Here is a 26,158-nt window from a genome sequence, read left to right as displayed (position 1 = left end):
ACTTTTCTCGGATGGAAACGAGGTAACAGTAGGAGTTCAAATCATACGATGGACTGCTTTCCTGTACGGTTATTCGGTCAATGAACTTCAAGCGTCATTGCAGCGGACTAGCGACGTCCATTGCTCTCAATGCAGATCTCAGCTCTGTAAACTAGAAAGTAAGTACTGCCTCTATTGACAAGGCTGAAAGTCAATCCCGTAGCGAAGCCGATAAACCTTCTGAATATGCCGACTGTTCCGCAATAGGACAAAGAAACCTGCACTGGTCTGGAGAGTGTCGGATGCGCAACGAAGCCCACTCACATGATGGTTGCAGGTGCTGTCTGTAGGGTGATCTACTGGTCGGTTGTGCTTGTCGATCATGTCCTACTACTTCCTTGACCCTTCCCACTATTTGGCGCTACTGCTGGAGTCAAAGCCAATCCCAACGTCGATTCAATAATGAGAAAGCCCATAGACTAGAAGAATACAGACGGTTGAGAAAGCATTTCTTGCGATCATCTGATTTTCTGTTACTCCGTCGGTCGGTCCATCAATGTGATCTTCGTTGCAAGCCGTGTCTCCCGGCTTGGGACATTGCAGACCTTTGAACGAAGCTGGCCTGATATCAATGTGCATTATCGGGTCCCTTGTCCCTGATAGTTCTGATCTCGTTTAGAGCCCAGCGTCATTGTTGAGTCAGTTGAATCTCTGATGATAACAGGTTTGAGAGGTACTCTCCCAGTAAGTGACCGACAGCTGTGTGTTCCCCCTCCTGGTCCATGCACGCAGATCGAATCGCCTGATTCTTTCGTCCACATTCCAGCCATTATTGATGATGACAACAAGGTTTTGAATTGACTTCTGACTAGTGACTACTAGCGGGATAATGATCAGCTTTCCCAAGTCTTCGCGAGAAGCCGACTACAGACTGTTCCCTCGATTCCGCGGGTTGCCGACTGGACATCTTTCCTCATGACTCACGCAACACCAGCTCAACAGTCTAGGCTGGCTGCTGTGATTCTATCCTGTCCTTGTTTGTGTACGTCCTCGGACACCTTCCGGATACCTACACCTTTCCGTGTAGATCAGACCAGTTTCTGATGATCAATTTTTGCAGCCCGATGGGAACCCCCTTGATTGAGGATTAGGCTTCTCCCCCGCTTGTGAGACAACAGTATGCTGCATACCGCATTGACGGGATAGAACCCACTGGAACTGCCTTTGGGCCTTCCTTGAGCATGTACCCATTACGGTATGCAAGGTGAGCTGGGTGAGCTCGGTCGCTTGTACCACCCATCTCGAGCCAATCACCGTCGTTGCTCGCTCACGGTGCAGATGAACAATCAAGTTCTGGATTCCTTGCATCGGAGAGGAAAAAGACTATGACGCATCTGGGGATAGCAAGCATGTCTGTATATTTTGTGGACTATACCCCTTTGGCAGCAGTGCAGTGCCCGTGACGCAGGACGCATGAAGCGAACCTGGATTCCGGTTGATTCGGCTCGCTCTGATACCCCTCGTTGATGTATAAAAGCTGCGTCCAGTCCGTCCCTAACTTGCTTTCTGTTGGTATATCCTATCGACACATTGGTTGGCTCTGCGGCACACGACTACCCTTCGCTGCAGCCCAAATCCCTGTCCCTGCCTTTACATCTCCATCCACCATCAAAAATAGCAGCCATGTTCTCGAGTGCCGTTGCTCGTCCGCTGCAGCTCATCACTCGCGTGCTGCAGTGGTCCAGCGCCGTCGTCGTGATGGGCATCACCTCCTACTTCATCCACCTTGGTCCTCGCGGCCAGCATCTTATCTACCAGGAAGTCATCGTATGTCCCCTCTTATGCATACATCAAGTCTGTACATACTGACGAGATAGTCCACGCTGTCGGTCGCCTTCTTCCTACCCGCCTTCATCTCCCCGTTCATGCCAACGGCCCTGGGCAAATTCGTCCTTGCTATCGACGTCATCTTCTCATACCTGTATGCTTCTCCCTAACCCCCTTACAACCGATACAAGCTAACATAACCAAAGCTGGCTGACGGCCTTCATCTTCGCCGCGCAAGACTACAACGAGCAGAACTGCTACTTCAACTCTCCCCCGTTCGTCGACTGCAGCAAGAAAAAGGCTAACGAGGCTTTCATCTTCTTGGCGTTGTATGTTCCCCACCCCTTCGTTGCCTCGGTTAGATTTTACGGGAGTGATAGCTAACATTTTCAAACAGCTTCTTCACCTTCGCAGGGATGTTCCTCGAGATCGCGTCGCTTTCGGCATACCGTCGCGAGAATGTGCCCGTCCGCGAGAAGAACGGACACAGCGCTGCGCCTGTCACTGCTACTACGGCGGTCTAGGCGCCTGCCTTGTGATTACTCCCTGCTTTCTGCGGCTGGTATGATCGGTTAGGGACGCCTGTCAATGAAAGATGAAGCTACGAGATGATGACACAAGCCTGGATTATGGTGATGCTCGTTGGGACGAACGATGAGTGGGCTCGTATGAAGAGGCGATGCGTGGATGCTCTGATGACTTTTAATGTTTAGTACTAATACCCATACCCGTACCCCTAATGATGTGATGTAGTCGTTGGCTGAATGATGTTGTGGAGATACCCGCGTTTGTTCACTTGCAAAAGTCTCAGATAACCAATTATCCCTTTCGATGAGGCGTCCGTTGATTGATTTGAGTCTGTATTGCGAGATTTCCGTCCTGTCTCAGACCTGTGTCCAAGTACTCGTTCTAATACCTACAGACCTCAATCGTCAAGGTGCGCTTTCCCCAGGTGAGTCTCGATGTGACATTTCGGAAGATCAAAGTAGATGGAATGGAATGTACAAGCTCGATTAAAATCCCCAGGCTGCCGACAAGCTGCTCAGAAAGGGGAGGAATTACGGAATGAAAATGCGAAGGAATAGCAGAAACGACGCCAAGACGAACTTCTTGCGAACGAAAGGAGGAGGCGGGAATACGGTCGTCGAGCTGAAAGAACTGATCTTGAATCTGGGAAAAAGGCGAACCGGAATGGTCAAGCATTCGACAAACAAGGATGACGCTGACAGGTACAAAAGGAGATGGAGGCATGGAGGCACAAGAAGATAAGGCCAACGCAAAGGCAAGGCTAAAGAACAATCGGGTCGGAGTTTGGCGAAGTAAGATTATATAGGGACACTAGGTAAGTAGTTAGTCTTTGCCCGACAGCACTGGACGGGTCGAAAGATCTCCATGCATTCTTTTGATTGCAAATGCTCAATGCGTTGTACTTCAATTCTATCGTACACTCCGAGGATCTATGTACATCAAAGTCAACCAAGATACCGCATGAACAGCCGGAACTGGTCACGTTCATGCATGCAAAGTCAGTGTCTGGTATAATGCAACAAATGAACGCTCAAAAACAAAGGACAACATCTAATCATATACTGGCTCGGCGGGGAGCCATGGTACGTTGCAGCTTCTTCTTCTCCTCGGTCTCCTCTGGCAACGGGAGGGACCCCTCTGTCTTCAGCTTCTCCAGGAACTGCTTGCCAAAGGCGTATCCGACCTGGTAGATCTCATCAAACTTGCCAAACTCCAGCGTGCCGTATCCATCGATAGGTGGACGCATGTACAGACAGCCCGGGATGTTCTTGGCGCGCTCCAGGTTGTCAATAGACGACACATAGGCCAGACGTGCCTGGATTTCGGATAGCGTTGGCGGATTGGGGCACGAGGAGAAGGGGTTCCAGCGGTTAAAGACGGACCAGAATCCGGAGAGCGAATCTCCGTACACTTGAGGCGTGTTGTCGTCGATAGAGCCCACGTCAACGGCGAAGATCACATCCGCACCGAGTCCCTTCATATGGTCGACGGTCAGATTGTCAATGTAACCACCGTCGAGGAGCATGCTTCCTTCGTCGCAAATCGGCGGAATCAGACCCGCAAGCGACATGGACGCACGCACATAGCGCCAGACATATCCGGACGAGTGGTACTCGGGGCGCGATTTGCTAATGTTGGTGGTGTTGCAGTAGAACTCAAGCCAGAAATCCTCAATCTGGCTATCACCAAAGGTCTTGAAGATTCCACGGTTGAACTCGTGGCCGGTCGTGTAGGAGACCGTCGGGTACGTCAGGTCCAGCGCGAACCGCCACATGCTTCCCATGCGGCCAGCAAACTTCTTCGCACGGCCATACATGGGAACCACATCTGCATCTCGAGCATACAACGCACCAATGAACGAACCGATCGATGTGCCGCCGATGATGTCAACAGGGATACCGGCCTCTTCGAGCGCCTTGATCACACCAACGTGCGCAATACCCCTTGCTCCTCCTCCACCAAGCACCAAACCAACAGCTCTACCACACAGCCGACGCGCAAGACGATGGAAATCGCCTTTGAACGGGGATTGGGCGGAGTAAAGAGGCGTCTGGCGAATCCTCCGCGATGTGTACTTTTGGATTTCAGCCTGCAACACCTGGACCCGTTGTTTGAGGACTGTTCCGAAGCGCTTGGTTTCCGGATGCGAAGGCTCTGCGGTCAGTCGGAAGGCCATTTGAATGTGATGGTGGCCGCCATTGATCCATACTCGGTTCTTCAACCACCGTCGAGTCAGTCCAGGCGGACAATACCGCTCCGAGTGCAGCAATACGAGCTCCTTCCGAGCCGTAGTCTTCATGCCAAGGAGGAACCTCTCGTACTCTCCAATACTGGGGGATGATTCGGCCAGACCGACCAGAAGAATGCAATCGGCCTGCGTGATGCATGTTTGCGTCCACGGAGAGCTCACGTTAGTGTCCGCGATGTAAAGAACCATGCCATACTTCTCTTCCAGATCGGCAAGGTACTGGGACAACTTGAGCTTGCCCATCTTGCTGAAGGCATGGCGCCCTAGGTGATTCAAAATGGCCGCCTGGTTGAGTGATGTAACCCCGTTCGTCACTCCAACTTGGTGAAGAGCATGCAATAGTCGATTACCAAATTCGACCACTGGAACGCCCGCTGTCACAGGCAGGATGCCCACGGTGCGGAGATTGACTGTCGAGGTTGCGGTTTGCACACCACCAGCGTTGCTTCGTTCGACACCTTTCTCGGTCACCGGGCGTTCGACCAAATCCCGCATCCGTTGCGCAATCAGTTTAGAGACCTGGATGGTAATTCCTGGGTGTTCCTGGGCAAGGCTGTTGAAGAGCGATCTTGGGAACTTGGCCAATTCAGTATCACGGATCGCATGAAGAGTAGCCGGGCGAGTGGACTCGGTCATCACTTCGAGCTCACCCACGCTTTCTCCTTGGCCGTATTCGCCAATGACGGCTAGTTTGTTGCCTGGACTTTCAAGAACTGACCGCAATCGTCCATTCAAGACAAGATAAATTGCGTCGCTCTCGTCGCCTTGGTGGTAGATAACTTGGCCGGCGTTCACCTGTACCCATTCAAGAGCGAAATCGATGTGGAGGAGCAGACGTGGAAGGACACTTGTCAGCCTCTTCGCAAGCGTCAGCAAAGCGATCGGATACCGCTCCGCGATGCGCTCCAATGACGCCCGTGGGAGGAAGCCAACATAGACGTCCGTCTTGGCAACCACGTCGGTGTAAGATCTATAGGACGCTACTGCTCCAACGTAGCCTTGAATACCGCCGGGTTTGATCAGATACAGAGATTTCCGAGATTGCTTTCTTCGGCGAGAATCGTTGGCAGCTGTGCCGCCCGCCCCAATTGAGTTGGCGGTTGTCGTCCGCTTAAGGGTCGGGAAAGGCTCCTTCGAAGCCGCTGGTTTGGACACACCCACGAGATCTTCCCCTTTTTCGACAATCGGCACGCCTACGTCCAAGAATCCATCAATAACGTAGTACAACCCTGGGTGGCGCTCCCCCTGCTCCACCAAAACCGAACCCTTCGGGAAATAGACGATCTCGATGTCGTTACGGAGCTCTTCCCGCAAGTTGATCACTGGCGATGTGCCCCCTGCACTCGTTACAGACATGGACATCAAAGACTCCGTCTCCCCATCTCCGGAGCCTTCGTATGGGTCAATAAATCCAAAGGCGTTGTTGGTGAAGATCGCCTTCTGACGTCGGGAATCATAGGAAAGAAGCTTCGGAGAAGCGTCGCCCGAATGGCTGCTTTTGCGCAAAGCGTCACGAGTACTACTCGTGAGACCGATCCCCTTCATGATGCAATCCAAGATACAGTCGCGGAACAGCGCGTCCTCGTCCATGGTGTCTTGTCGGCGGAAAGTATGACGCGCCTGCATGGCAGGAAGCCGGAAATGGGTGTTCTCCTTTTCGGCCAAAGGAGATTGTAGCTTTGCAGGAGGCTGCTCATATCTGGGGCCGAACCTGGAGGATTGAATGGTCGATAATAGGTCGCCTGGGCTAACTCCATATGTGTCGTGCTCAACGGGCGCACTCTCCGAGGTAACCACCGTGGCCGCGCGTCTGGGTGACATCATCTTGACTTGCAGCGCAGCATCCTTTCTCAGGAAGCTGCTCGATCGGCGTCGTCTACCCGCAGATGGATTGTGTAGGGCAATTCCCTTCGTGACTTCCTCAGAGCCTAGGCGATCCCGCTCCTTGATGAACTTGTCTTTGAGGCGATCCAGGGCTGCACCGCGCATGTTGTTTGGCAGATCATACGTGGTAAACTTGGTCATTTGCTTTTCAATTCCAAGCACCTCGTTGCTGAGACCAAGATAGGAATGCGCCGTTGCAAACGTAACTCTCTGTAGGCGGGTGAGGATGACCTGCACGATGTGGGCGGTTGCCCTTGGGTAGACCCTGGTCAGGCGCCGGAAAGCGCTGGCTGGGATGATTGCGATTGTCGTATCCACCATAGCACGGGCAACAATGTCAGGATGGACCGACTTCCGGCGTTTCCTGCTAGAGTGCTTCCGACCTTCATGGTGCTGCTGATGGTGCTGGTCACTGGAAGGAGTGCGGCTCTCTCCCAGATGCAGCGGGGGCACGGATGGCAGATCTCCGTTGGTGATCATATTAGAGGTATCGTCGCTGTGGTCTTGAAAGCCCAAGGAAGGGCTGTCTATCACCCCCCGAGGACTCGTTGGGATTGAGTTGGGTACACGAGCGGCGCGAAGGGCGATGCTGGAGGAACTGGAACTCGAGCTCTCGCTCTCCCGTAGTTGAATGTCCTCCGTGAACAATGAGAGAATCGAGAATAAGGACGACATCGATGCGCCATTCTTGACCTCGGTCAGCAACTGGTATCCCTGCTTGCCGTCGATATGGTGTTCCTCGTCCGAGGATTCGGCTCCGAGATGGTGCAGCTCCTCATCTGTGTCCGACTTGCCGTCTCGCATGGACTTTACAAAAATCTGGACCAACCCGTCGACTACCAGACAGAATCCTTTTTCTTCCTCCAACATAAGCGTTTCGCCCGCGATCAGCTTCCTGGTTTGCATTGTCCGGGTCAATTCGTGGAAGACAGGCCGTTCCAAGTACCCAAAAACTTTGATGGCGCTAAGGAACTCATCCAGGTAATTGGCCAGCCCTGGCTTCGAATCTCCTTCTTGTACATCGGGGAAGAGATCGACCTGCGGTTCCTTACGTTGGGGCTCGGGAGGTAGTCGACTGTACATGTTCAGAAAGCGGTACCGGATAAACCAGCTGATGGTCGAAACCATCACCAGAACGATTAACAAGCTGTTGGTCCAATTGAGGCAGTGGTCAGCATATTCCCCTCACGAACGGGACGGCAGCTTTGGGGTAAATCTTACAGCGTCGTGAAGTTCATTGTGAACGTCAGGCTCATGGAAAAGAGAGTGAACAGCCATGTGGGCAATGTGATGGTAGAAAAAGTGATGACCCAGTATAGAACGCTTGGAATGACCTGGAAAAAGAAGGAAAAAACCCATCCGATCCACCCCGCCATGGTTGTAGGCACTGGGGGTAAAGGCGGGGGAGGAAGATGGGAGATGCTGTAGCTGGCGGTTATGGCGGAAGCAGACGTTGCGAGTGACAGTGCGACGGCAGTTAATGAGGAGGATGAGGGAGACAGAGAAGGAGAAGGAGAAAACGAATGCAGGCCAGTAGAGTCGACCAATGTCACTCCGTCGGCCATAGCTGATTTCTTCCTTGTCTCTTTCTTTCTGTCGGGTTCACCTGCTTTTTTTTCCCTTCCGGGGCCAGAGTTGGAGAGAATCCACTAGTAACGTCTAGCCAAGATTCCGAGGCCAGCAATCAAGCTCGACGTCATTCGCACATGCGGAAAAGACTAACGACACTGGATAATAAAAATGCTGTATCGAGGGAAAGTCAAGCAATCCATCCTCAACCAGGCATGTTGAAACGTGCAAGAAGACCCTCTTTTGGCTGGTTCATGTGTGAGGAGATCTGAGGGGTGAAGGAGGAGAGTCAGAAAGAAGCACGAGTCGAGGTTGCAGGGATCAAATCGTCCAAGCACACACTGTTCCGCTTGTGATCGCCATGGAGATGAAGCTCATCCACCAATGATCCTGCAACGATCAAGAGAGGAGAATGTCAGTTCTGCAGACAATATGGATTCCTTGACTTTTAGATATTTACTGTCAGCTCTAAAGAGATGAGGGTGTTCTGACCGCTGATGTTTATCTACCTCACTGTTTCCTCTGTTTCGGTGAGTTTCTACGGAGTTACATATATTTGACCGCTCCTCGCCGAAACTCCAGCAGCAGCGGTTTGGCAACAATCGGATAAGACCAAACAATCTTTGATCCTGCATGGACAGACATCTGAAGTAGGAAATTGAAGTGAAATATGCTCATCGTCTTGATTAGACACTCTATGAAACTGAGCCGCAGTAAGGTGCTTGAGTCCCTGCATGAAGTGACAATAGTTGTACTTGGAATATAAAGAACATTTTTAACATGAATGACATCCGCTTCATTTTCTTTAAATCCCATATATCTAATCTATGATCATAAGAGCGTTTCTTAAAACCTCTATTCTGTAATTATAGCTCCTAAGCTCTTTTGTATACTCTTCGCTGTAGGCTAGATAGTCGTAAGTTCGCTGCTCCTTTTTCTGCCCTTCTTGGCTGAGCCCGGAGATCTGGCCGCCCGTTACTCATTCGCTGGAGACGTCTCAGGTGTCCCTTCATGATCCCTCTCATTGTTCCTCTCAATCTTCTCCTTTTCCTTCTACTCTTCGTTTCTGATCTTCTTCGCTGCTGTTTCTCATTTGTCAATTTTGTCGTGGTCCTGGCTCGCGGGCCCTCCACGGTCATGTTTCAGGTACAGTGTCTCACGTCTATCAGTGTTTGATCGATGTTCGGAAGTATTATCCTCTTGAGCTAACATCATAATCGCATTCGCTCTACAGCGCATACGTGAGGCGATCGATTCCCGGATCGCAGAGGAACAGGCCCGCCAGAGAACCTCCCAAGATGTAGTCTCTCGATCCAACTCCGCTCGTCGCCCTACCCGCAATCTGTCCCCGGGTCGACGACCTACCCGCCCCCGACGCAACACAGGCACTCCCGTCCGCACCCCCGATCCCAACGAGTTTGAGCCGGAGTTCGCGATCGGAGATGATGAGGGGTCTAGTCGATCTGTCACTCCGCGGTTGGAGTCTGCAGGTGGACCCGAGACGCCGTCGGGAAAGGACGCTGCGGAGGACAAACCATCTACAGATGAGCCGTCGGCTGGGAAAGAGGTGCCTACGACGGAGGGAAATCAGCTGTCGTCGGAGCTGCCTCCGGAGATCAGAGTCAAGTTACGCAGACTGACCAAGTTGGAATCCCGGTATCAAGGTTCGACATACAGCTCGCGAGTATGGCTGCGGAGCGGCTGCTGATCTTGTTTTGCACACAGAACTCCTCAAAGCGTACCGTATGGCCCATGCACGTGTCCTGTCGATCGAACCGTTTGAAGCCGCGCTACGAGAAAACACTCCTCTGACATCGATTGCCGATCCGAAAGCTCTCACTGAGTACTTGAATCAGATCACATTGAAAGGGGATATGGTGATTGAGGAGCTCAAAAGAGTGACTACGGAAAGGGACGACTACAAGAAAAAGCTGGAGGAAGCGCAGAAGTCGACAAAAGAGGCTTGGGACGAAGTCGCCAATCTCAAGGACACCACGCAAGGCGCCAAGGAGGAGAAAACCGCCGCTACTGAAGATACCGCCTCAAAGAAGGAACCGCCAATGAAAGAAGAAAGCGAGGAGTTCTTTTCGTTCGATAATGAACTACCCCGATTGGAGTCCGAGCTGAAGGAGAAGCAGGAAGAGGCTGAAACTCTCAAATCGCAAGTCGAGTCGCTAAAGCGCGATCTTGCCGTCGCTCGTGAGTCCACGGAGGGCATGGTGCAGAATCTCGAATCCGCAACTCGTGAGCTCGTGGAATTGAGAGATACTAGGGACAAACAGGATTCGGAAATCAAGGAGCTGAAGGATAGCAAGCAGGCTGAGGTTGACGATGTTAAAGCCAAGCTCGCGGAATCCGAGGATGCCATTGCCAAGGCAGGCGAGGAGGCGGAGAAACTAAAGGCTGAGTTGAAGCAGAAGACGGAAGAAATCGAAAAGCTTCAGGATCAAGCCACGCAGCCGAAGGACAATGACCAGCAAAAAGAGCTGCAGGAAAAGTTGGAAGAGGTCGCCAAGGAGAAAGACGCTAGCGAGAAAAAGTTGGGAGTTCTCCAGGGTCTCGTGGACAACCTGCGGTCTCAGCTGAAAGACACGGAAATAGTGGTGTCGGATCTCAAGGCTGACATGGGAAGTAAAGTCGAAGAGCTGGGTAAGCTGCAGAACGTCGTTGACTATCTAAATAACAACCTGAAAGACAACGCCGAGTGGCAGCAAACCAGAGATCAAGCGGCGACTGGACAGTCCCCCGACTTTGACCAACTGCGAAGGAGCCTGGCACCTCCTCATCAAGAATCGGGTGGTGGCAATGTGGCTACAGAGCCAGAGCCTCCAGCAAATGGCGCGACTGGTGGCGCGGGCGCGGGTAAAAAGAAGAAGAACAAGAAGAAGAAGGGCGGAAAGGGCGGAGAAGATACGGCCAAGGCTACCGGTGCCGCTGTGGTCAAGGACAAGGAATCGCACGGAGCAGAGTCCGAGCAAGCAGCGTCGAAGTTGGCCGAACTCGAGCAAAAGATTCAGACGCTAACACAGCAGCTGGAAGAGAAGGAGGCAGCAATCGACCGACTGAGCTCCAAACTTAAAGGAGAGGAGGACCTCAAAGAGGAAATCGAGTCCTTACGCGACGATTTACTTCACCTTGGCCAAGATCATGTCGAAGCGAAGGACAAGATCAAGGAACTAACTGCAGAAAAGAAGGCTCTAGAGGAGACGGTCTCCAAGTTAGAGAAAGAATTAGCAGATATACGGACGAGCCATGCCTCCAAGAGCGCAGACTCGGAGAAGATGCACAGTGACCTGAAGGAGGACTACGAAACCCTCAAAGTCAAACTTACCACCCTTGAGACGGAGCTCTCTGCCGCTCAGCAACTGGCTGCTACTAGGTTCAAGGATCTGACGGATTTGCGGGAGACTTTGCAGAAATTGCAACCCGAATTGAAGAGCCTGCGGGCGGAATCGTCGGAACTGAAGTCGACGAAAGAGGCCCTGGCGAGCAAGACATCTGAATTGAGGATCCTGGAGGGTAAACACGAGGAGTTACGTTCCGAAGTGAAGACTCTCAAGTCTACAATCTCCGAGCGCGACGCTGAGGTTAAGACCCTCAACCAGAAGATCAGACAGGAGACAGACAGCCGTCTCAAGGCCGAGGAGAATCTGACCGTTGCTCAATCTGACCTACGATACTCGGAGAGCAAAAAGCAGGAAGCCATTGAAACAAAGGAGAAGATTGCAGCAGACCTGTCCAGAGCGCAAGATGAGCTCAAGACCGCTCGGTCTCAGCTGCGGGAGGTTGAAAACAAGGTCACTCAATTGAACAAGGAGCTTGGTGGTCTGAGGGAGGAAATTCAGCTGAAGACCGCACAGCACGCCAGCGCGCAGAGTCTGATGAACAGTATGCGCGACCAGAGTGCTGAGCTAGCGATGCAAATGAAGGAGGCCCGGGAACGCTGTGAGAGCTTGGAAGAAGAGCTGGCCGATGCTCATCGCTTGCTGAGCGAGCGGACGCGCGAGGGTGAAACCATGCGGCGCTTGCTCAACGATATTGAGGGCCGCGCCGAGGCCAAGGTGCGCGACTTCAAGGAGCGGATGGAGGCCGCCATTGAAGAGCGCGATCGGGCGGAAGACGAGGCCAACGCTCAGGGTCGGCGCCGGGCCCGAGAGCTAGAGGAGCTCAAAACCAAGGTTCGGGAAGCCGAGAAAGCACTGAGAACGGCGGAGGAGGACAAGGAAGAGCTCGAGCGATCCCAAAAGGACTGGAAGCGCAGAAGGGATCAACTCGAGGAACAGTCGGAGCGCTCAGCGCAGGAGCTAAACGACATCCGCCAGGCCATGGCACGGTTACGTGACGCTTTAGACGAAAGCGAGAAGCAAGTCCGTGACCTGGAGAAAGAGAAGGCCGAGCTGCGTCGTTCCGTGGAAGAAACGAATAGCCGACTGGAGAAACTTCGTAAATCCAACCGGATACTGTCGGACGAAACTCGTGCAGTCCAGAACCCTCAGTCCTCGCGTTCATCGATCGACTCGGGAACGAGAAAGGCAGTTGCATCTCCCGTGTCGAAGGGCCGTAGTCCATCGACGCAGAGGAGTGAAACGCCGACGGGAGCTCCGATTGACTACATCTACTTGAAGAATGTGCTTTTGCAGTTCTTGGAACAGAAGGACAAGAACTACCAGAAGCAGCTGATTCCGGTCCTGGGTATGCTGCTTCATTTCGATCGGTCAGTAACCCTGTTTCTTTAGCTCCGATTTGATGCTGACATTTATGACAGAACGGACGAGCAAAAGTGGATGGCAGCCATTACATCCCGATGATTAGCATGAGCCCGAGTCGGCTATCTCCTAGTCTTTTGAGCGTATTTATCATTTGACGTTCAAGGAGTATATAATCTTGTCTTCCTTATCCCGTATGTGTATACTCCATAGATGTCATCGGCAGGGCGTGCCGTGCGGTCGATATAGTTCCAGAACCGAAGGTGGGGTTCGGGGCCGAGATTTTATTCTTTGGCCACATAAATAGGAATATCAACTTACCAACTTCCTAACATCTTCACTGTTGACTCTGGCTCAATTGCAAAGCTTTACGAAGTAATCGACCATACTCAATACCATCCTTTATAACCCTTGATCTCACAATGTCCGGGGAAGCTACGATCAGACTGGCAACTCCCGAGGGTAAGTTCACCCCGCATTCCCTTCAGTGTTTCTCCGCACAGGTTTGCCATCGTTGCGAGAAGGTATCACGGCCTCTTACTGACCCTGTTCGGGATTACAGATGTCCCTTACATCCTCCAATTCATCCGGGAGCTAGCCGACTACGAAAAGGCCCTCCATGAGGTCGAAGCCACCGAAGAATCTCTCCTAGCCACACTCTCCTTCCCCAATGACACCCCCAAGCGAGGCTCCGTCTACACAGCTCTCGTTATCCCTCCCGCCACAGCAGAGAACCCATCTCCGGTACCCGTGGGCATGGCCCTGTTCTTCTACAACTACTCGACATGGCGGTCGGCTCCCGGGATCTATCTTGAGGATCTCTACGTGCAGCCCAGCGCCCGCGGCAACGGATACGGATTCAAGCTTTTGAAGTACCTGGCTGCAAAGGTACTGGAGGTCAAGGGCCGCCGTCTGGAGTGGAGTGTCCTCAAGTGGAATGAGCCGAGCATCAAGTTCTACAAGCAGGTTGGGGCTCAGGCTATGGAGGAGTGGATGAAGATGATGGTTGAGGGGCCGGCACTGAATAAGTTGGCGGAGGGACTGTAGAGCGTCCATGAGCTCGTGGTATGATTTCATTCGGCTTGCGAAGCTTTGGTAGCGGGTGTTGTCCTGTCGAAGCTTGGTGTGTTTGGTGTATAGGTAGATATACCTTCGATGGTCGAGCGTGATACCTTTGGATTCTTGTGTTTGAGCCAGTGGTATATCATGCAACGCTTGCGTCTTTGTTAATTCCGCTTCCATCATTGATTCACATGAAGAAAACAGCCGATAACCATCTTGGAGGTATCTAGCACTCACATCTCTGCCTGTTTTGAGATCGATTGATCAAATACGTTGCTGACGCTATGTCCCTTTCAGCGGCAGTTAGGGCTAACCCTAGGCCAGCAAGCTCGGGGATGTCGTCATCGCCAGTCAACCTGGTCAGAGCGCATTATGCGGTGACGACAACTCCAGCTCGCTCCCCTTTCGCGTCAAGCCATAAAATATTTGTACAGACTATAGTCTTACCTCACCATCATTCATGCTTTTCGTAAAATTGTTCAAGCTACTATACTATGGCTTTTAATCCGGCTCCCAAGCCCGTTCAGGAGAACCACCATGTGGACTACGTCATCCGCTTCAATTACGGGGATATTGGTAGGTCGCCCTGAGGTAGCAACTGGGCCGCGATCTGATCGTTTTTAGATACCCCTCAAGCAATCAAGAGATTCGAGGTGCTTCTTCTGGAGCTGTCCGAGGTAGGATTGCAGACAGAAGTTCGACAGGGGGACGAGAACTCCCTGTTTGTTTTTGTGCGGGCTGCTAGCAAGAAGAAACTGAAACGTGCAGTTTACCAGTCTCGGTATGTAGCATTATGCTTTCTAGTGGTTGTATGCTAACGTTTTATGGTTTCAAGTGTTCGAGACTGGCTGTATGGCGTCCGGAATACCGAACCCGAGCCGGCGAGCTCTGCGGAACCGCAGTCGGAAGCTGAGCGGCTTCGTGTTATCTACCACTTGATTACAGTTCCAAAGGCAGAGGGTGGTGCGGGCATCACCCCCCGACATGGAGAGTGGAAGAATGTCGATGCGATCTTTCCGTTGCATGACGAGGAGACCAACAGGCAGTGCATGAGGGAGTGGAGCAAAAAAACGTTTCTGTCGACTGAGGATCTGGATCAGATTCGCAATACGTTTGGAGAAAATGTGAGCTTGTCGTTGGTTTATAGATGCTTTCAAGCTAACGGGAGCTACAGGTTGGCTTTTACTTTGCCTTCTTGCAGTCGTATTTTCGGTTCTTGATGTTCCCCGCGGCATTCGGTTTCTCGTGTTGGCTGCTGTTGGGCTCGTTCTCTATAATCTACACCGTGGTCAATTGTCTCTGGTGCATCGTCTTTATTGAATATTGGAAGCGTCAGGAGGAGGATCTCAGTTGTAGGTGGCAGACCAAGGGCGTTTCTGCGGTTCACGAAAAGAGAGCAGAGTTCAAGCCCGAAAAGGAAGTTCGTGATGAAAGCACCGGCGAGGTTCGAGGAGTTTTTCCTGCTACAAAGCGGATGTATCGACAGCTCCTCCAAGTCCCATTCGCATTGCTTGCAGCCGTCGCCCTAGGTGCCATCATTGCTACCTGTTTTGCGATTGAGATTTTCATTTCCGAGGTCTACAACGGTCCGCTCAAGTGTTATCTGGTAGGTGTGGTTCCAAGCATCTCTCAGAACTCGTAGCTAATTGTCCAGGTGTTCATCCCTACTATCTTGGTATCTGCACTTGTACCGACAATGAGTGCGGTCCTGCTGACTGTCGCGACCAAATTGAATGATTATGAGAATCACGAGACTCAGGATGCCTACAAGGTGGCATTGACACAGAAAATCTTCGTGGTCAACTTCATCACCTCATACCTCCCTATCATCTTGACAGCTTTCGTCTATTTACCATTTGCCAGCCGTATCGTGCCTTATCTCGATGTATTCCATCTTACCGTTCGGCCGTTCGTGTCCAAAGAGCATGCAACCAAGGCACGAACCGACTTCACCATTAATCCGGATCGGCTGCGAAAGCAGGTCATCTACTTTACCGTTACTGCCCAAATTGTCGGTTTCGCGCTTGAAACCATTGTTCCGTTTATCAGGCAACGAGTATTCCGCGAATATAAGGAATATACCAAGAAACAACATGCAAAGGCAGAGCCAGGAAACACTGCGGGAGAAAAGAAGACCGTCTCCCTCGGCGACGACGAAGATGAGGCCAAATTCCTCAATCGGGTTCGCAACGAAGCAGAGTTGGAGGACTATGATGTCACCGATGATCTGCGGGAGATGTGTATCCAGTTCGGATATCTGGCTCTATTCTCACCCGTGTGGCCACTTGTTCCCGTCTCCTTCTTGATCAACAATTGGGTCGAGCTGCGGTCTGATTTCTTCAAGATCTGCGTCGAGTGCAAGAGACCCTGGCCTCAGCGTGCGGATACCATTGGACCATGGCTGGATAGCTTAGGATTCCTGTCCTGGGTGGGAAGCATCACCAGCGCAGCCCTTGTCTATATGTTCAGTAACGGGCATGAGGGCCCTAACGGCGAGCCGACGACAATCCGGTGCTGGGCATTGTTGCTGACGATCTTCTTCTCCGAGCATCTCTACCTGATCGTGCGCTACGCCGTGCGCAGTGCCCTGGCTAAGCTGGAGCCTCCAAACACCCGCCGCGAACGGGCGGAGCGCTTCATGATGCGGAAGAGATACCTTGACTCTGTGCTCAGTGCAGAGAGCGACGACGATGCCGATGAGGTCAAGGGTGCCGTATCTTCCGTCCCGCCTTCTGAGATCACTCGCGAGTCCTTGGAACAGGACGCTAGAAACTGGTCTAAGCAGGGAACTGATCCAACCGAGCGCTTCTGGATGAGACAAAGAGGTTGGAAGGAGTCGGCCGATGTTGGTTTGAGCCTCATCACAAAAGCCAAGAGCCACGAAACCAAGAAGCAGCAGTAGATTGGATTCGAAAATCTAGTTTCTCAAGTGATTATACCCCATGCAGGAGTACTCTGGCAGCTTACTGCTGTTCAGCTTTCACAGTGTCTAGTCCAGAGCAAATAAGCATGCTCAACTTCAATTTCTTACTTGCGTCTGTACATGTAGCATCAAAGATTGCTGTTATCGCTCGGCTGCTGGAGTTGTGGCGAGGATCGGTCAATTATATGTAGAAAAGTAACCGAAACAGGCCAAACAGTGAGGTAGATGAACATCAAGTGATTATGGCACATATTTTATTCCTTCCATTTCTGAGTCTTTGGGCTACATAGACGGCTAGGCCAAGGAACAACGGCAGCCTAACTACGTTTTCTCCTATATTAGCATAGTTCTATTAGCAGGGATTAGTTAATATTCTAATTGGGTCCAGTTTGACCTGAGGCATCTGCTACGTATGATTTTCCTACGAAGAACAGCTTCATTTCACTACGGCTGTACTTGCCTGTGGACTGCGGCGGGGTTTTTCCAACATCCGATGTTGGCACCCTCAATGGACGGTTTTCGGATATCAAATCGAGCCTTTTTTCTAGTGGGAGCTTTTGCAGAGTCATGGAAAACGTGCCTCGGATAATTGAGACAGAAGTAGTGACAGATATTGTTGGTTTCTGTTGCCCTGTAAGCATCCCTTGAGCCTGTGTGCCTAGTCGGAAAGGGAAATATGTTGATAGTAGTGAGTTATCAAAAGACATTGAAGCTCTGACCAACACAGAAACAACAATGGGTGTTTCGCCTTGAGACTACCTTTCTGTTTCTATGCGTGGATGAGAAACAAAACTCGAATGCTATCCCTGAGCTAAGTCACGAACAGAATTCTCCCCTCAATAGTTGGACTCACAATGGGCAAACCGTCCAGCTCATACATCCCACAAACGAGAGTCCTCCGAGCTCTATCTATACCAGTGGTATTGCCATCATTCAAGCCTTCCTTCTCGTACCCGAAGATCTGCAAGAGTAGTCCAGTATCCGTCACAGCCGTCTCCTTGTCGACGAGGGTCTCTACGCTCTGAAAACAGGTATATCCGTCAAACCCCGCCGCGATAAATGACGACATGGCGACGGTGTATATTTGCGACGGGACGATCTGCTTCGATGGCGCGAAGGGTGATTGCATGAGAGACAGTTGTAGGATCCTGTGACCCTCTTGTTGCCGCCAGTCCGCGACGACGTGTAGCCCAGAGCATTGCATGAATCGTCCGTCAACGTGGAGGTCCGAGACGGAATTTTCAAGGGCCTCTTGGAGGGCGTGTCCACTGACTCGTTTGACAACCACTGGGTTCTCGAAGGGGCAGATTTCTAGAGGGTTAGATTACTTCATGAGAGAGCCACCGGTTGATGATAGTGTCGGGACTAACCGATGATATCCTTGACACGGAGCGGTGATGATAATGGCTCGATCATCCGATCACATCTAATTGAGCCGCTGTTGACGAGTGCAATGTCGGCGCCGTAGTAGGCACGATAGGCGTCTGCGAGCATGTTGCCTAGATTCGTCTCCGAGCTGCGAATCACACTGCAGCGGCCGTCGAGCGGTGTCGTCGTGTGCACGAGTGGCTTCTGGACTACGCTGCCGACGAGCTGCTGGATCTCAGCTGCCATTTTGCATATACGGGGGCAGACTGAGAGTGAGCTGCATTCTGAGCTCTGTGCGATGTCGACGTATTGCTTGACTGGAGCTTGTTAGATGGGTGGGGTTGCCGGCTGTGGTACTTACGTCTAACGGTCTCTATTGTGGCTCTTCCGTCCGAAAGTCTCCTTGCGATTAAGCGGACAATGGATAAGCCTCGCCAGTTTGTCCCGCTTTTGACGATGCGAATGTCTCCGGCTACTTGGTCGACTACGCCATTAGACACAATGTCCTCGTTTCTCGTGCCCTGTCGGATTATCTCTGAGTCCTCTTCTGTGTCCCCGTGGAAGCGATGCAGGACCTCGTGATCATGACCCCCGAGGATCAGATCAACTTTGGCAATGCCGTGTGCAGCATTCTTTGCTATTCTGATATCCTCCGCGAGTCGTGAGTGAGAGATAGCGATCACAAAGTCACAACCCTCGTTGAGACGCAGGTATCTGGCAAGCTCTTGAGCGACCAGGGCGGGATCCTTGATGTACAACGGGGGTAAGTTCTGGCAGTTTGACGGCCAATCTCTAGACAGGTATCTTAATCAGTGATCCAAGCAGAGAACAACTGTGCAGAGCTCCTTGCTTACGTCCCAGCCAAGCCAATAAATCCGACTTTGTACCCCTGCACTGTCCTGATGATATACCGCTCACCACAGGCAAGAGGCTCGCTCGAGACATCGCCGTCCTCAGTCACTCTAGTTACGTTGGATAGAACCCAGGGAAAGTGCACCTTGCGTGACAGTTCTACGAGTCGCTTTTCCCCGAAATCAAAGTCTGGGACATGTCAGCCTGCTTGTGAACAGTCACGTCATGGACATCCCAGACCATGGTTTCCGTAACAGGCTATATCGACATTGAGGTGGTTCAAGAACGGAACCATGTGCTCTCCTTTTAGGAGGGACGCCTCCGAGGAAGGCGAGAAGACATCGCCGCTGAAGATTACCAGTGGCTTGGGTACAAACGACCTGCTCAAGCGAGCAAACCGAGATATGAGCTCGATGTCGTTGACGTGGTACTACTCCTTTAGCAAGATTTCTATAAATGGGGGATTGTATGGAGACGTACGACATCGTTGAAATGTAGGATGCATATCTCAGTTCCCATCCTGTGATTTTCAGTCTCTTGCGCCTATAGAGAGACAAGACGATAAGAATCTACTAGAGAGAATAAAGGCAACAATACTATAAGAGTCAGTCTGATATGCCAGCACTAGACTCATTTCGGACCCCGATGCTGAAAAGGACTAACGACCAATCACGTTCGTGATTTTACTGACATTATATTGATTAATTTCCCTGAGTCTCTGTTCTGTTCTCATAATTACACAACTGCGGAAGGGCTCGAAAAGAAAGCTGTCTTTGTTTGGGCTACATAACATAATTCCCTGCTGAGTCGATCAACACCCCCAAGCCGATCACCTTTTATCCCGTATAAAATGGCCATTTTCAAAGCCTTAGTATCTCAACAGCAAAGCGTTTACGGGGGTCTAGAGCTAGTCATAGAGCATAGTATAGCAATTTGCTCATATATATTAACCATATAGCCTATTGGCATAGGTATTTCTCCAGTGATGACGGCTGTATTTTTTGGTATTTTATATTTTCTTGATTTCTAGAGAGAAACAACATTTTAGAGACTGAAAATATTAGGTGTAATATATTTTATAGTATATATATTCCAAGATTCCACTGCCCCTTCCTAATATATGATAGTTGTTGAGATATTGAGGCCTTGAAAACGGCTAATTTTATATGGAATACAAGGTGATCGGCTCGGGGGTGTTGATTGACCTCGGTGCCTACTCAGACACTGATGGCAAGCTGGCCAACAATGCCTAATGGCGGCTGAATGCTTCTGGTGGGGAAGTAGAAACTGTTCTCACCATCTTAGTGCGGAAGCAAAGCAAAGAAATCACTTTTGAGAAGTAGGAGGCAATCAGCTAGCCGACAAGAGGCGATCCAGGGAAGAGGGTGCCTGAGGTGGTTCAGAAGGGGAGTATGACCAGGGAGGGCAATGATGCGCCAGTGCATATTACTGGGGCTCCCCTGGTAATAGAATTAGTAAGTCGTTCCTCCAACCTGCGTTCGCCAGATAGTCTGTTGTCCCCTGGTGATTCATACGCTTTTCTGACCCTGCCGCCAGTGTGAAGCCAAATGGCCATTTAGATTTTAGCGGTCCCGATGTCGTACGGTAAGAAGGGTCATAGATATTGCAGGCTTTGGCAGATAGTTGAGCGACTTTTCAGGCAATTGACTAAGATTCTCTTAAAGGGAGATTTCAATTTGGATGTTGAAATACCTGACAAGAGACTTTGTCCATCAGTATGTTATCTTGGCTCACAAAAATGCCTTCACACGCTAACCTGAACCCTAGGTGCCCAATAGGTGAACAAAATCAAACTACCAATACAAAATTTGCCTATGTTCTGATGAGCAGGCCAGCTCAGTGGTCTATCAATCACTAGGATTGGTGACTATGAGTAAGAGGAGCCTAGGTGCATTTTCACGTTCATTCAAAAGATCAACAGGATGCAATTCAACCCTCAGCGACCATTATTCTGCGCCTGATGGCGACGAAGTAGAACGAAGGGGGGTTTCTGTGGGATCACTCCACAAGACCAGGTGCACTTAAGGACACAATCGTGTCAATTTGCTTCGTTCGAGTCAGACTTACACATTCTTCAAATTTCGAAGTCTGGCAAGTCAAAGGTTCCATTTTGGAAAATTCCAAACAGCGGTGTATTTCGAGGAGGCTCTGCCTCGGGTCCATTGCATTTCCAGATGGCCTTCCAATCGACGTCCAAAAATCTTGCGATACGGCAGGAGAACAGATGGTATCCACTGAAAATGGCGCATCTTGCTTGCAAGCGGTTATCTGCAACAAATAACTGAGTCTCTAGCCTGTGAGCCCGCACTTACTGGTTGCAGTCGAGGAGACTCAGCTTCTGGATCCGATGGCTGGGAAGAACAGCGAAGAGCAAGACGATTCTGATGATGATTTGATTTCACACTCGTCTCTCGGTGAGTCGTTCAAGGTTGGAGCAGCAGCTGGACGCGTGGAGTTACAAGAGGTTGCTCAATGTTCTCTTCGTCAAGATAAATCAGACTTTGCTGTGATATCTGATCGCTTGGCTTTGAGGGTCTATCAAAATAATATACCACTAGGCCCAAAGGGTGTCCAGACTATATCCCAGTCAGGATAGGGTCTCATATCTGTAATCATAGCGGTATTCTATTTTCTAACAGGATCACTTACGGGGGACTGAATGTGCAAACCGGGTAAAAAAAATTTATTGTGCAACTGCCTGTGTCGGCCATCAGAACCACTACGCCAAAAAAGTGTCTAGACGACCATTCTAGCATAGTAGAAATGATAAGGCTTATTCTGGTTGACAGCTTGTATTGCATAGTCACTAATTTTACAGAGGTGTAATCATAGAATAAAGCCTTTATAAATGAATCGACATCTAGTAACAATATCGAACCATCATCTGGTATGAATATCGTTATCCAGCGCAGTGTGGATCTAACGAGGCCCTAGATCTATAGTTACGAGTGTAGTTTCTAGCTTAAGAAGAAGGCAGGCTATATGCTCACCATCTCCTCAAGCTCGCAGACGCCCTCACTGCTACCCCTGAATGGGGTGTATAACAACTGATTAAAAGTCCAGCTCAGAATGGCTGGCACTGTTGGCTGTTGGAGGAATGGACAGAAGTTCGAGGGGTGGTCCATGGGGCACTCTATGGAGACGTACGATAGCATTAAATGCAGGATGCATATCTCAGTTTCCATCCGGTGTTTTTTCAGTCACTTGAGCCTACGGACAGACACAAGATAAAGAATCTACAGAGAGGATAAAAGCAACAAGATTATAATAGTTAGTCTGGTATGCTAGTACTAGACTTATTTTGGACGCCGATGCTGGAAAGGACAAACGACCAATCACCTCAGTGATATTGCTTAACACAATGGGTGCTTCTTGATGTGTCTAAGTCTGTTGCATTCTCATGATTGCTCAACCACACAAGGGCATAGAAGAGAGCTGTCTTCATCATCTAAGGCCGGAGAAGTGATTGATATATACCAAAGGTGTGTAGCCATGACGGGCCCGAATTTTCTCCTGATACGAGATGATAAATTCATCATGTCTATGCAGGCCAAGAATGCCAACACTGACGGGGCTTCGATGCACTTTCATACAATCGACACCTGTTTGAGCCTGCAAGCTAAGTATTGCTCTTGTGTCTATCCATTATCTAGAACTTGGAAGAGTGTTTGAGGAAGGACGACTCCACACTGACTTTCTCCAGCTCATGACAGTGCCACAATTACTACTGCTTGTGCGTCTGTCTTCTATGCTTCTATGCATCGCTCCGCTCAAGAATTCGATTGCAATCTGTTCTACAATGTTGGCTCCTAGAAGCTCACAGCAGCCATTCTAATCCGCAGAAGGCTGAGCCCTGCTATTCGTGTTCGTTCACCACTTTGTGTGGGTTGGAAATGATCGTTTGGCTGGATATTATTTTAGATTTGCCGAAAGGGATGATGTAATCTTGGATTGTCCCTATCAGGCCTCTTTTAGAATATTTCCGTTTAATTGTTGCCTGCATGGATTTCTGTTTAGTCCTTTCGGCGGACAAACGTTGGTCTGCTCCCCATGCTCGAGAATCGGATGGAAGCACACGGGAAAGCAACAGAACGATGGACTATGGGACTCTCCGACGAGAACAATCTTGTTTGCTACCGGTTTGGTCTCGGTATTCTCAAATACTGGGGCAGATTTCATCACCAGCCAATCAGTAAATGGCGGTGCCTGGCTTTTCGTGTTCGTTCATCACGGCATGGTTGCGAATACGATCGTGAAGATGCTCTTCCGTCTGGATCGGTGTATATTGCCTGCGACTTGGATATCATGCTAATCAAACTGTAGCACTGCCTGACTGGCAGGGATATAAAGCGCATTTGGGCGGCTGAAGGTACGCTTGTGAGATGTTCCACAGCACGCCTTCCTCAAAAGATCCCAGCATAGTTCAGCATGTACAAGGCTTCTCTTCCGGTCGTCTTCGGCATCGTAGCCGGACTAATCTTTTCTGTGCCTTGCGCCGCCGTCAGTCCACAAGCACGGTGGACCATCGGACAAACAGTTCAGACCTCCAGCGGGCCCGTCCGAGGACATGCCGCTCCTCATGCTAGCAATGTGTCGGAGTATCTCGCAATTCCGTACGCCTTGCCGCCAGTAGGCAACCTGCGATTCCAGCCCCCTGTCAGGTATCGGGGGAACACCACGATTAGTGGCGAGACCTTTGTTGGGGCGCCTTGTCACCACTCAAGAGCGGAAACCACAGCGCTGACAATGACAGGGTCCCGCATGCATTTCTTCGAATCTGACAGCATACGACGACCGACTGCCAGACAAGCTCATTGAGCAATACGGCGTCACCAGCGTCGGCCAAAAGTTCTTAGCAGAGATAGGGCATCCCAATGTGACTTTCAGTGAAGATTGTCTTACCCTGAATGTCTGGACGAAGCCGCAGACCGGCGAGAAGAAGAAGGCAGTGATGATTTGGATACATGGAGGGTCCTTCGTCTCCGGTATGTGTATCGTCCTGAGACCATCACAGCGTTGATGCTCACCCGGTTCAGGAAGCTCGGCAATTCCAATGTACAATGGCCAGTTCTTTGCCGACCAAGAGGACATTGTGCTTGTTTCTATCAAGTCAGACACCCATCCCACGCTTCTTTTGCAGCCAGATGCTAATTTCTCACTATAGCTATCGCCTCAGCTTCTTCGGTTTCCCCGGAAATTCACCAAGTAGCTTCAACCTAGGTCTCCTGGATCAACGCTTAGCAGTCGAGTGGGTGAGGGACAATATCGCTGCCTTTAGCGGTGACCCATCTCGAATCACTCTCTTCGGCGAGTCCGCCGGTGGTACCTCTGTTGACCACTATTCATACGCCTGGAAGGACGACCCCATCGTCCATGCCCTGATTGTGCAATCCGGCAATGTAGCTCGCATCGGAGGCCGCACCGCTGAGCAGGCCCGTACGCTCTGGCTCAATGCTTCGGAGGCTCTCGGCTGCGGAAACCAGAGCACACATGATCAACAGATCTACGACTGCATGATCACCAAGCCTGCTGGGGACATAGCTCGTCACCTTGTCAACACCATGGCCACGACCGTGAACCTACCTTACAGCCCGGCCGCCGACGACATCCTCGTCTTCAGTAACTACACGGATCGCCCAGCGGCTGCCGTTCCTATGCTCGTTGGGACCACCGACTTTGAAAACGGCCTGTTCCGCGTCTATGTGGACGAGCCGTTACCTGACGACGCCTGGTTCCAGCAGAATCAGGCTCTCTTCAACTGTCCGATAGCTGCACGAGCCAATATCTCTGTTCAGCAGGGCAATCCGACTTGGAGATACCGCTATTTCGGCGAATTCCCAAATATGATGCTCTCCACAAAGGCGCCTAGCGGAGCATACCACTCCTCTGAGGTGCCAGTGCTCTTCGACACGGTCGCACAAGACCTCATTCCCAATACGGCTGAGGAAGTCGCCATCGGACGGTATATGCGTGGTGCGTGGGCTGCATTCGCTCGAGATCCTGTGTCCGGACTAGAGCGATATGACGGATGGCCTCAATATGAGGCGGGTGAGGAAACACTCATCCGGCTAGGATTCAATAATAGGACCGGACCGAACCTGGCAATGGGCAATCTCTATGATAAGGGGTGTTGATATTCACGATCATGAGATGAGCTCTCCTAACAGGTTTGAGTTATGGTGTCGCACATATATATATATATATATAGATCAGCTTTGGGATTCCAAAGAGGCACTCAAGCGTCCTTTCACAATTCACTGAACGATCCAGCGTGCAAAGAGGGCAGCCCAATTCCATATCCTAGAATTATAGATGTCCAGTTATCCAACTCACCGCAGTAGAAAATTGGGCCTTCCCAGCCAAGGGTCTGGGATCCAATTGCTGCCACACTCGGATCTACCAGAGCAGACCATACCATCCAACCTGGCTACTTTAAGAATAATGGAAACTGACAACCCTAGCTCTTTAAATACTGTTGTCTAGACTGCACTATCACTTTCTAAGTTAGCTATAGCATTCTGTTTGCAAGCCTTGCTGCTTCCTTATCTTGCAGCTTTTTCTGCGAGATTCTGGTGCTGACATGCTGTATCATCAATTGTAATAGGAGCTGCGGTTGGGATGGGCACCGAGTGCAGTGTCGAACAACCCCATCCTATCAGCTAGCACTGTCTGGGGGCTTGTTCCAGGAACAGCTCTCTTTGCTCCAAAGTGGTACCAGATTGCTCCACTAAGTACATCGTCATGGCAATGTACGCACTCTTTGAAATCTCCTCCAGCAGTATTGCAAGACGACGAACATTGGCCGATACTACCTGTAAAGGCAGCAATCTTATCAATGTCAGTGGTGTCAACTGTCGAACCCTTACTTTTGAAAGGGAAATAGGAGGGCGGGTAGAGCCAGTGGCAGTGAAAATAGGTATTTGTTGAAAATGCATGACGACGGTAATGATGCTTATTCTGTGAAAGCTTCTTGATGCTTAAAAATTTATCAACCTTCCAGAGAACACTACTAGATTTTATAGTACCTTTTTAACATGGTTCTGACTCGACTATCTCGTCCAAGTAGACTGCACGATACTGGATATTGTCCTTGTCAGCCTGCCCGCCACTGTCTGATGACTGGTAAACTGTTGGTTCTTACTGTAGTAGTACGGGGGTTATTGATGTGGTGCTTACCATGTGTTTGCTTAC

At 50.6% G+C, this 26,158-nt stretch overlaps 7 protein-coding genes across 7 annotated transcripts; 5 read left to right on the top strand and 2 right to left on the bottom strand.

Moving 5' to 3' along the window:
- Positions 1 to 1,662: 1,662 nt before the first annotated feature.
- ALT_4908 (MARVEL domain-containing protein) lies at positions 1,663 to 2,330 on the top strand (the record flags this gene model as incomplete). Its single annotated transcript, XM_033562928.2, has 4 exons — positions 1,663 to 1,806; positions 1,857 to 1,960; positions 2,013 to 2,135; positions 2,204 to 2,330. The coding sequence occupies 4 exons, from the start codon at positions 1,663 to 1,665 to the stop codon at positions 2,328 to 2,330; spliced, it is 498 nt and encodes a 165-aa protein (XP_033418819.2).
- A 1,058-nt stretch (positions 2,331 to 3,388) lies between these two features.
- nte1 (lysophospholipase) lies at positions 3,389 to 7,594 on the bottom strand (the record flags this gene model as incomplete). The annotated part of the gene is made up of 1 exon (XM_033562927.2): positions 3,389 to 7,594. The coding sequence occupies one exon, from the start codon at positions 7,592 to 7,594 to the stop codon at positions 3,389 to 3,391; it is 4,206 nt and encodes a 1,401-aa protein (XP_033418818.1).
- Positions 7,595 to 9,046: 1,452 nt separating this feature from the next.
- Positions 9,047 to 12,843, top strand: ALT_4906 (putative vesicle-mediated transport protein (Imh1); the record flags this gene model as incomplete). The annotated part of the gene is made up of 4 exons (XM_033562926.2): positions 9,047 to 9,181; positions 9,270 to 9,699; positions 9,761 to 12,749; positions 12,801 to 12,843. The coding sequence occupies 4 exons, from the start codon at positions 9,047 to 9,049 to the stop codon at positions 12,841 to 12,843; spliced, it is 3,597 nt and encodes a 1,198-aa protein (XP_033418817.2).
- Positions 12,844 to 13,163: 320 nt separating this feature from the next.
- Positions 13,164 to 13,788, top strand: ALT_4905 (GNAT family N-acetyltransferase; the record flags this gene model as incomplete). Its single annotated transcript, XM_033562925.2, has 2 exons — positions 13,164 to 13,203; positions 13,304 to 13,788. 2 exons carry the CDS (start codon positions 13,164 to 13,166, stop codon positions 13,786 to 13,788), a joined length of 525 nt encoding a protein of 174 aa, XP_033418816.2.
- Positions 13,789 to 14,297: 509 nt separating this feature from the next.
- Positions 14,298 to 16,705, top strand: ALT_4904 (anoctamin family protein; the record flags this gene model as incomplete). The annotated part of the gene is made up of 5 exons (XM_033562924.2): positions 14,298 to 14,379; positions 14,428 to 14,584; positions 14,639 to 14,927; positions 14,978 to 15,409; positions 15,458 to 16,705. 5 exons carry the CDS (start codon positions 14,298 to 14,300, stop codon positions 16,703 to 16,705), a joined length of 2,208 nt encoding a protein of 735 aa, XP_033418815.2.
- Positions 16,706 to 17,537: 832 nt separating this feature from the next.
- Positions 17,538 to 19,465, bottom strand: ALT_4903 (putative UDP-sugar hydrolase; the record flags this gene model as incomplete). The annotated part of the gene is made up of 6 exons (XM_033562923.2): positions 17,538 to 18,037; positions 18,097 to 18,411; positions 18,456 to 18,886; positions 18,949 to 19,135; positions 19,187 to 19,376; positions 19,427 to 19,465. The coding sequence occupies 6 exons, from the start codon at positions 19,463 to 19,465 to the stop codon at positions 17,538 to 17,540; spliced, it is 1,662 nt and encodes a 553-aa protein (XP_033418814.2).
- Positions 19,466 to 23,395: 3,930 nt separating this feature from the next.
- On the top strand, positions 23,396 to 25,101 carry ALT_4902 (cholinesterase; the record flags this gene model as incomplete). The annotated part of the gene is made up of 4 exons (XM_089599827.1): positions 23,396 to 23,596; positions 23,721 to 23,952; positions 24,004 to 24,076; positions 24,132 to 25,101. The coding sequence occupies 4 exons, from the start codon at positions 23,396 to 23,398 to the stop codon at positions 25,099 to 25,101; spliced, it is 1,476 nt and encodes a 491-aa protein (XP_089455704.1).
- Positions 25,102 to 26,158: the final 1,057 nt, after the last annotated feature.

This window comes from Aspergillus lentulus (genome assembly GCF_001445615.1).
Source record: "Aspergillus lentulus DNA, contig: Alt09, strain: IFM 54703, whole genome shotgun sequence".
Taxonomy (NCBI): domain Eukaryota; kingdom Fungi; phylum Ascomycota; class Eurotiomycetes; order Eurotiales; family Aspergillaceae; genus Aspergillus; species Aspergillus lentulus.
The sequence above is the reverse complement of the archived record's forward strand: the minus strand, read 5'-3'. Positions and strand labels throughout refer to the sequence as shown.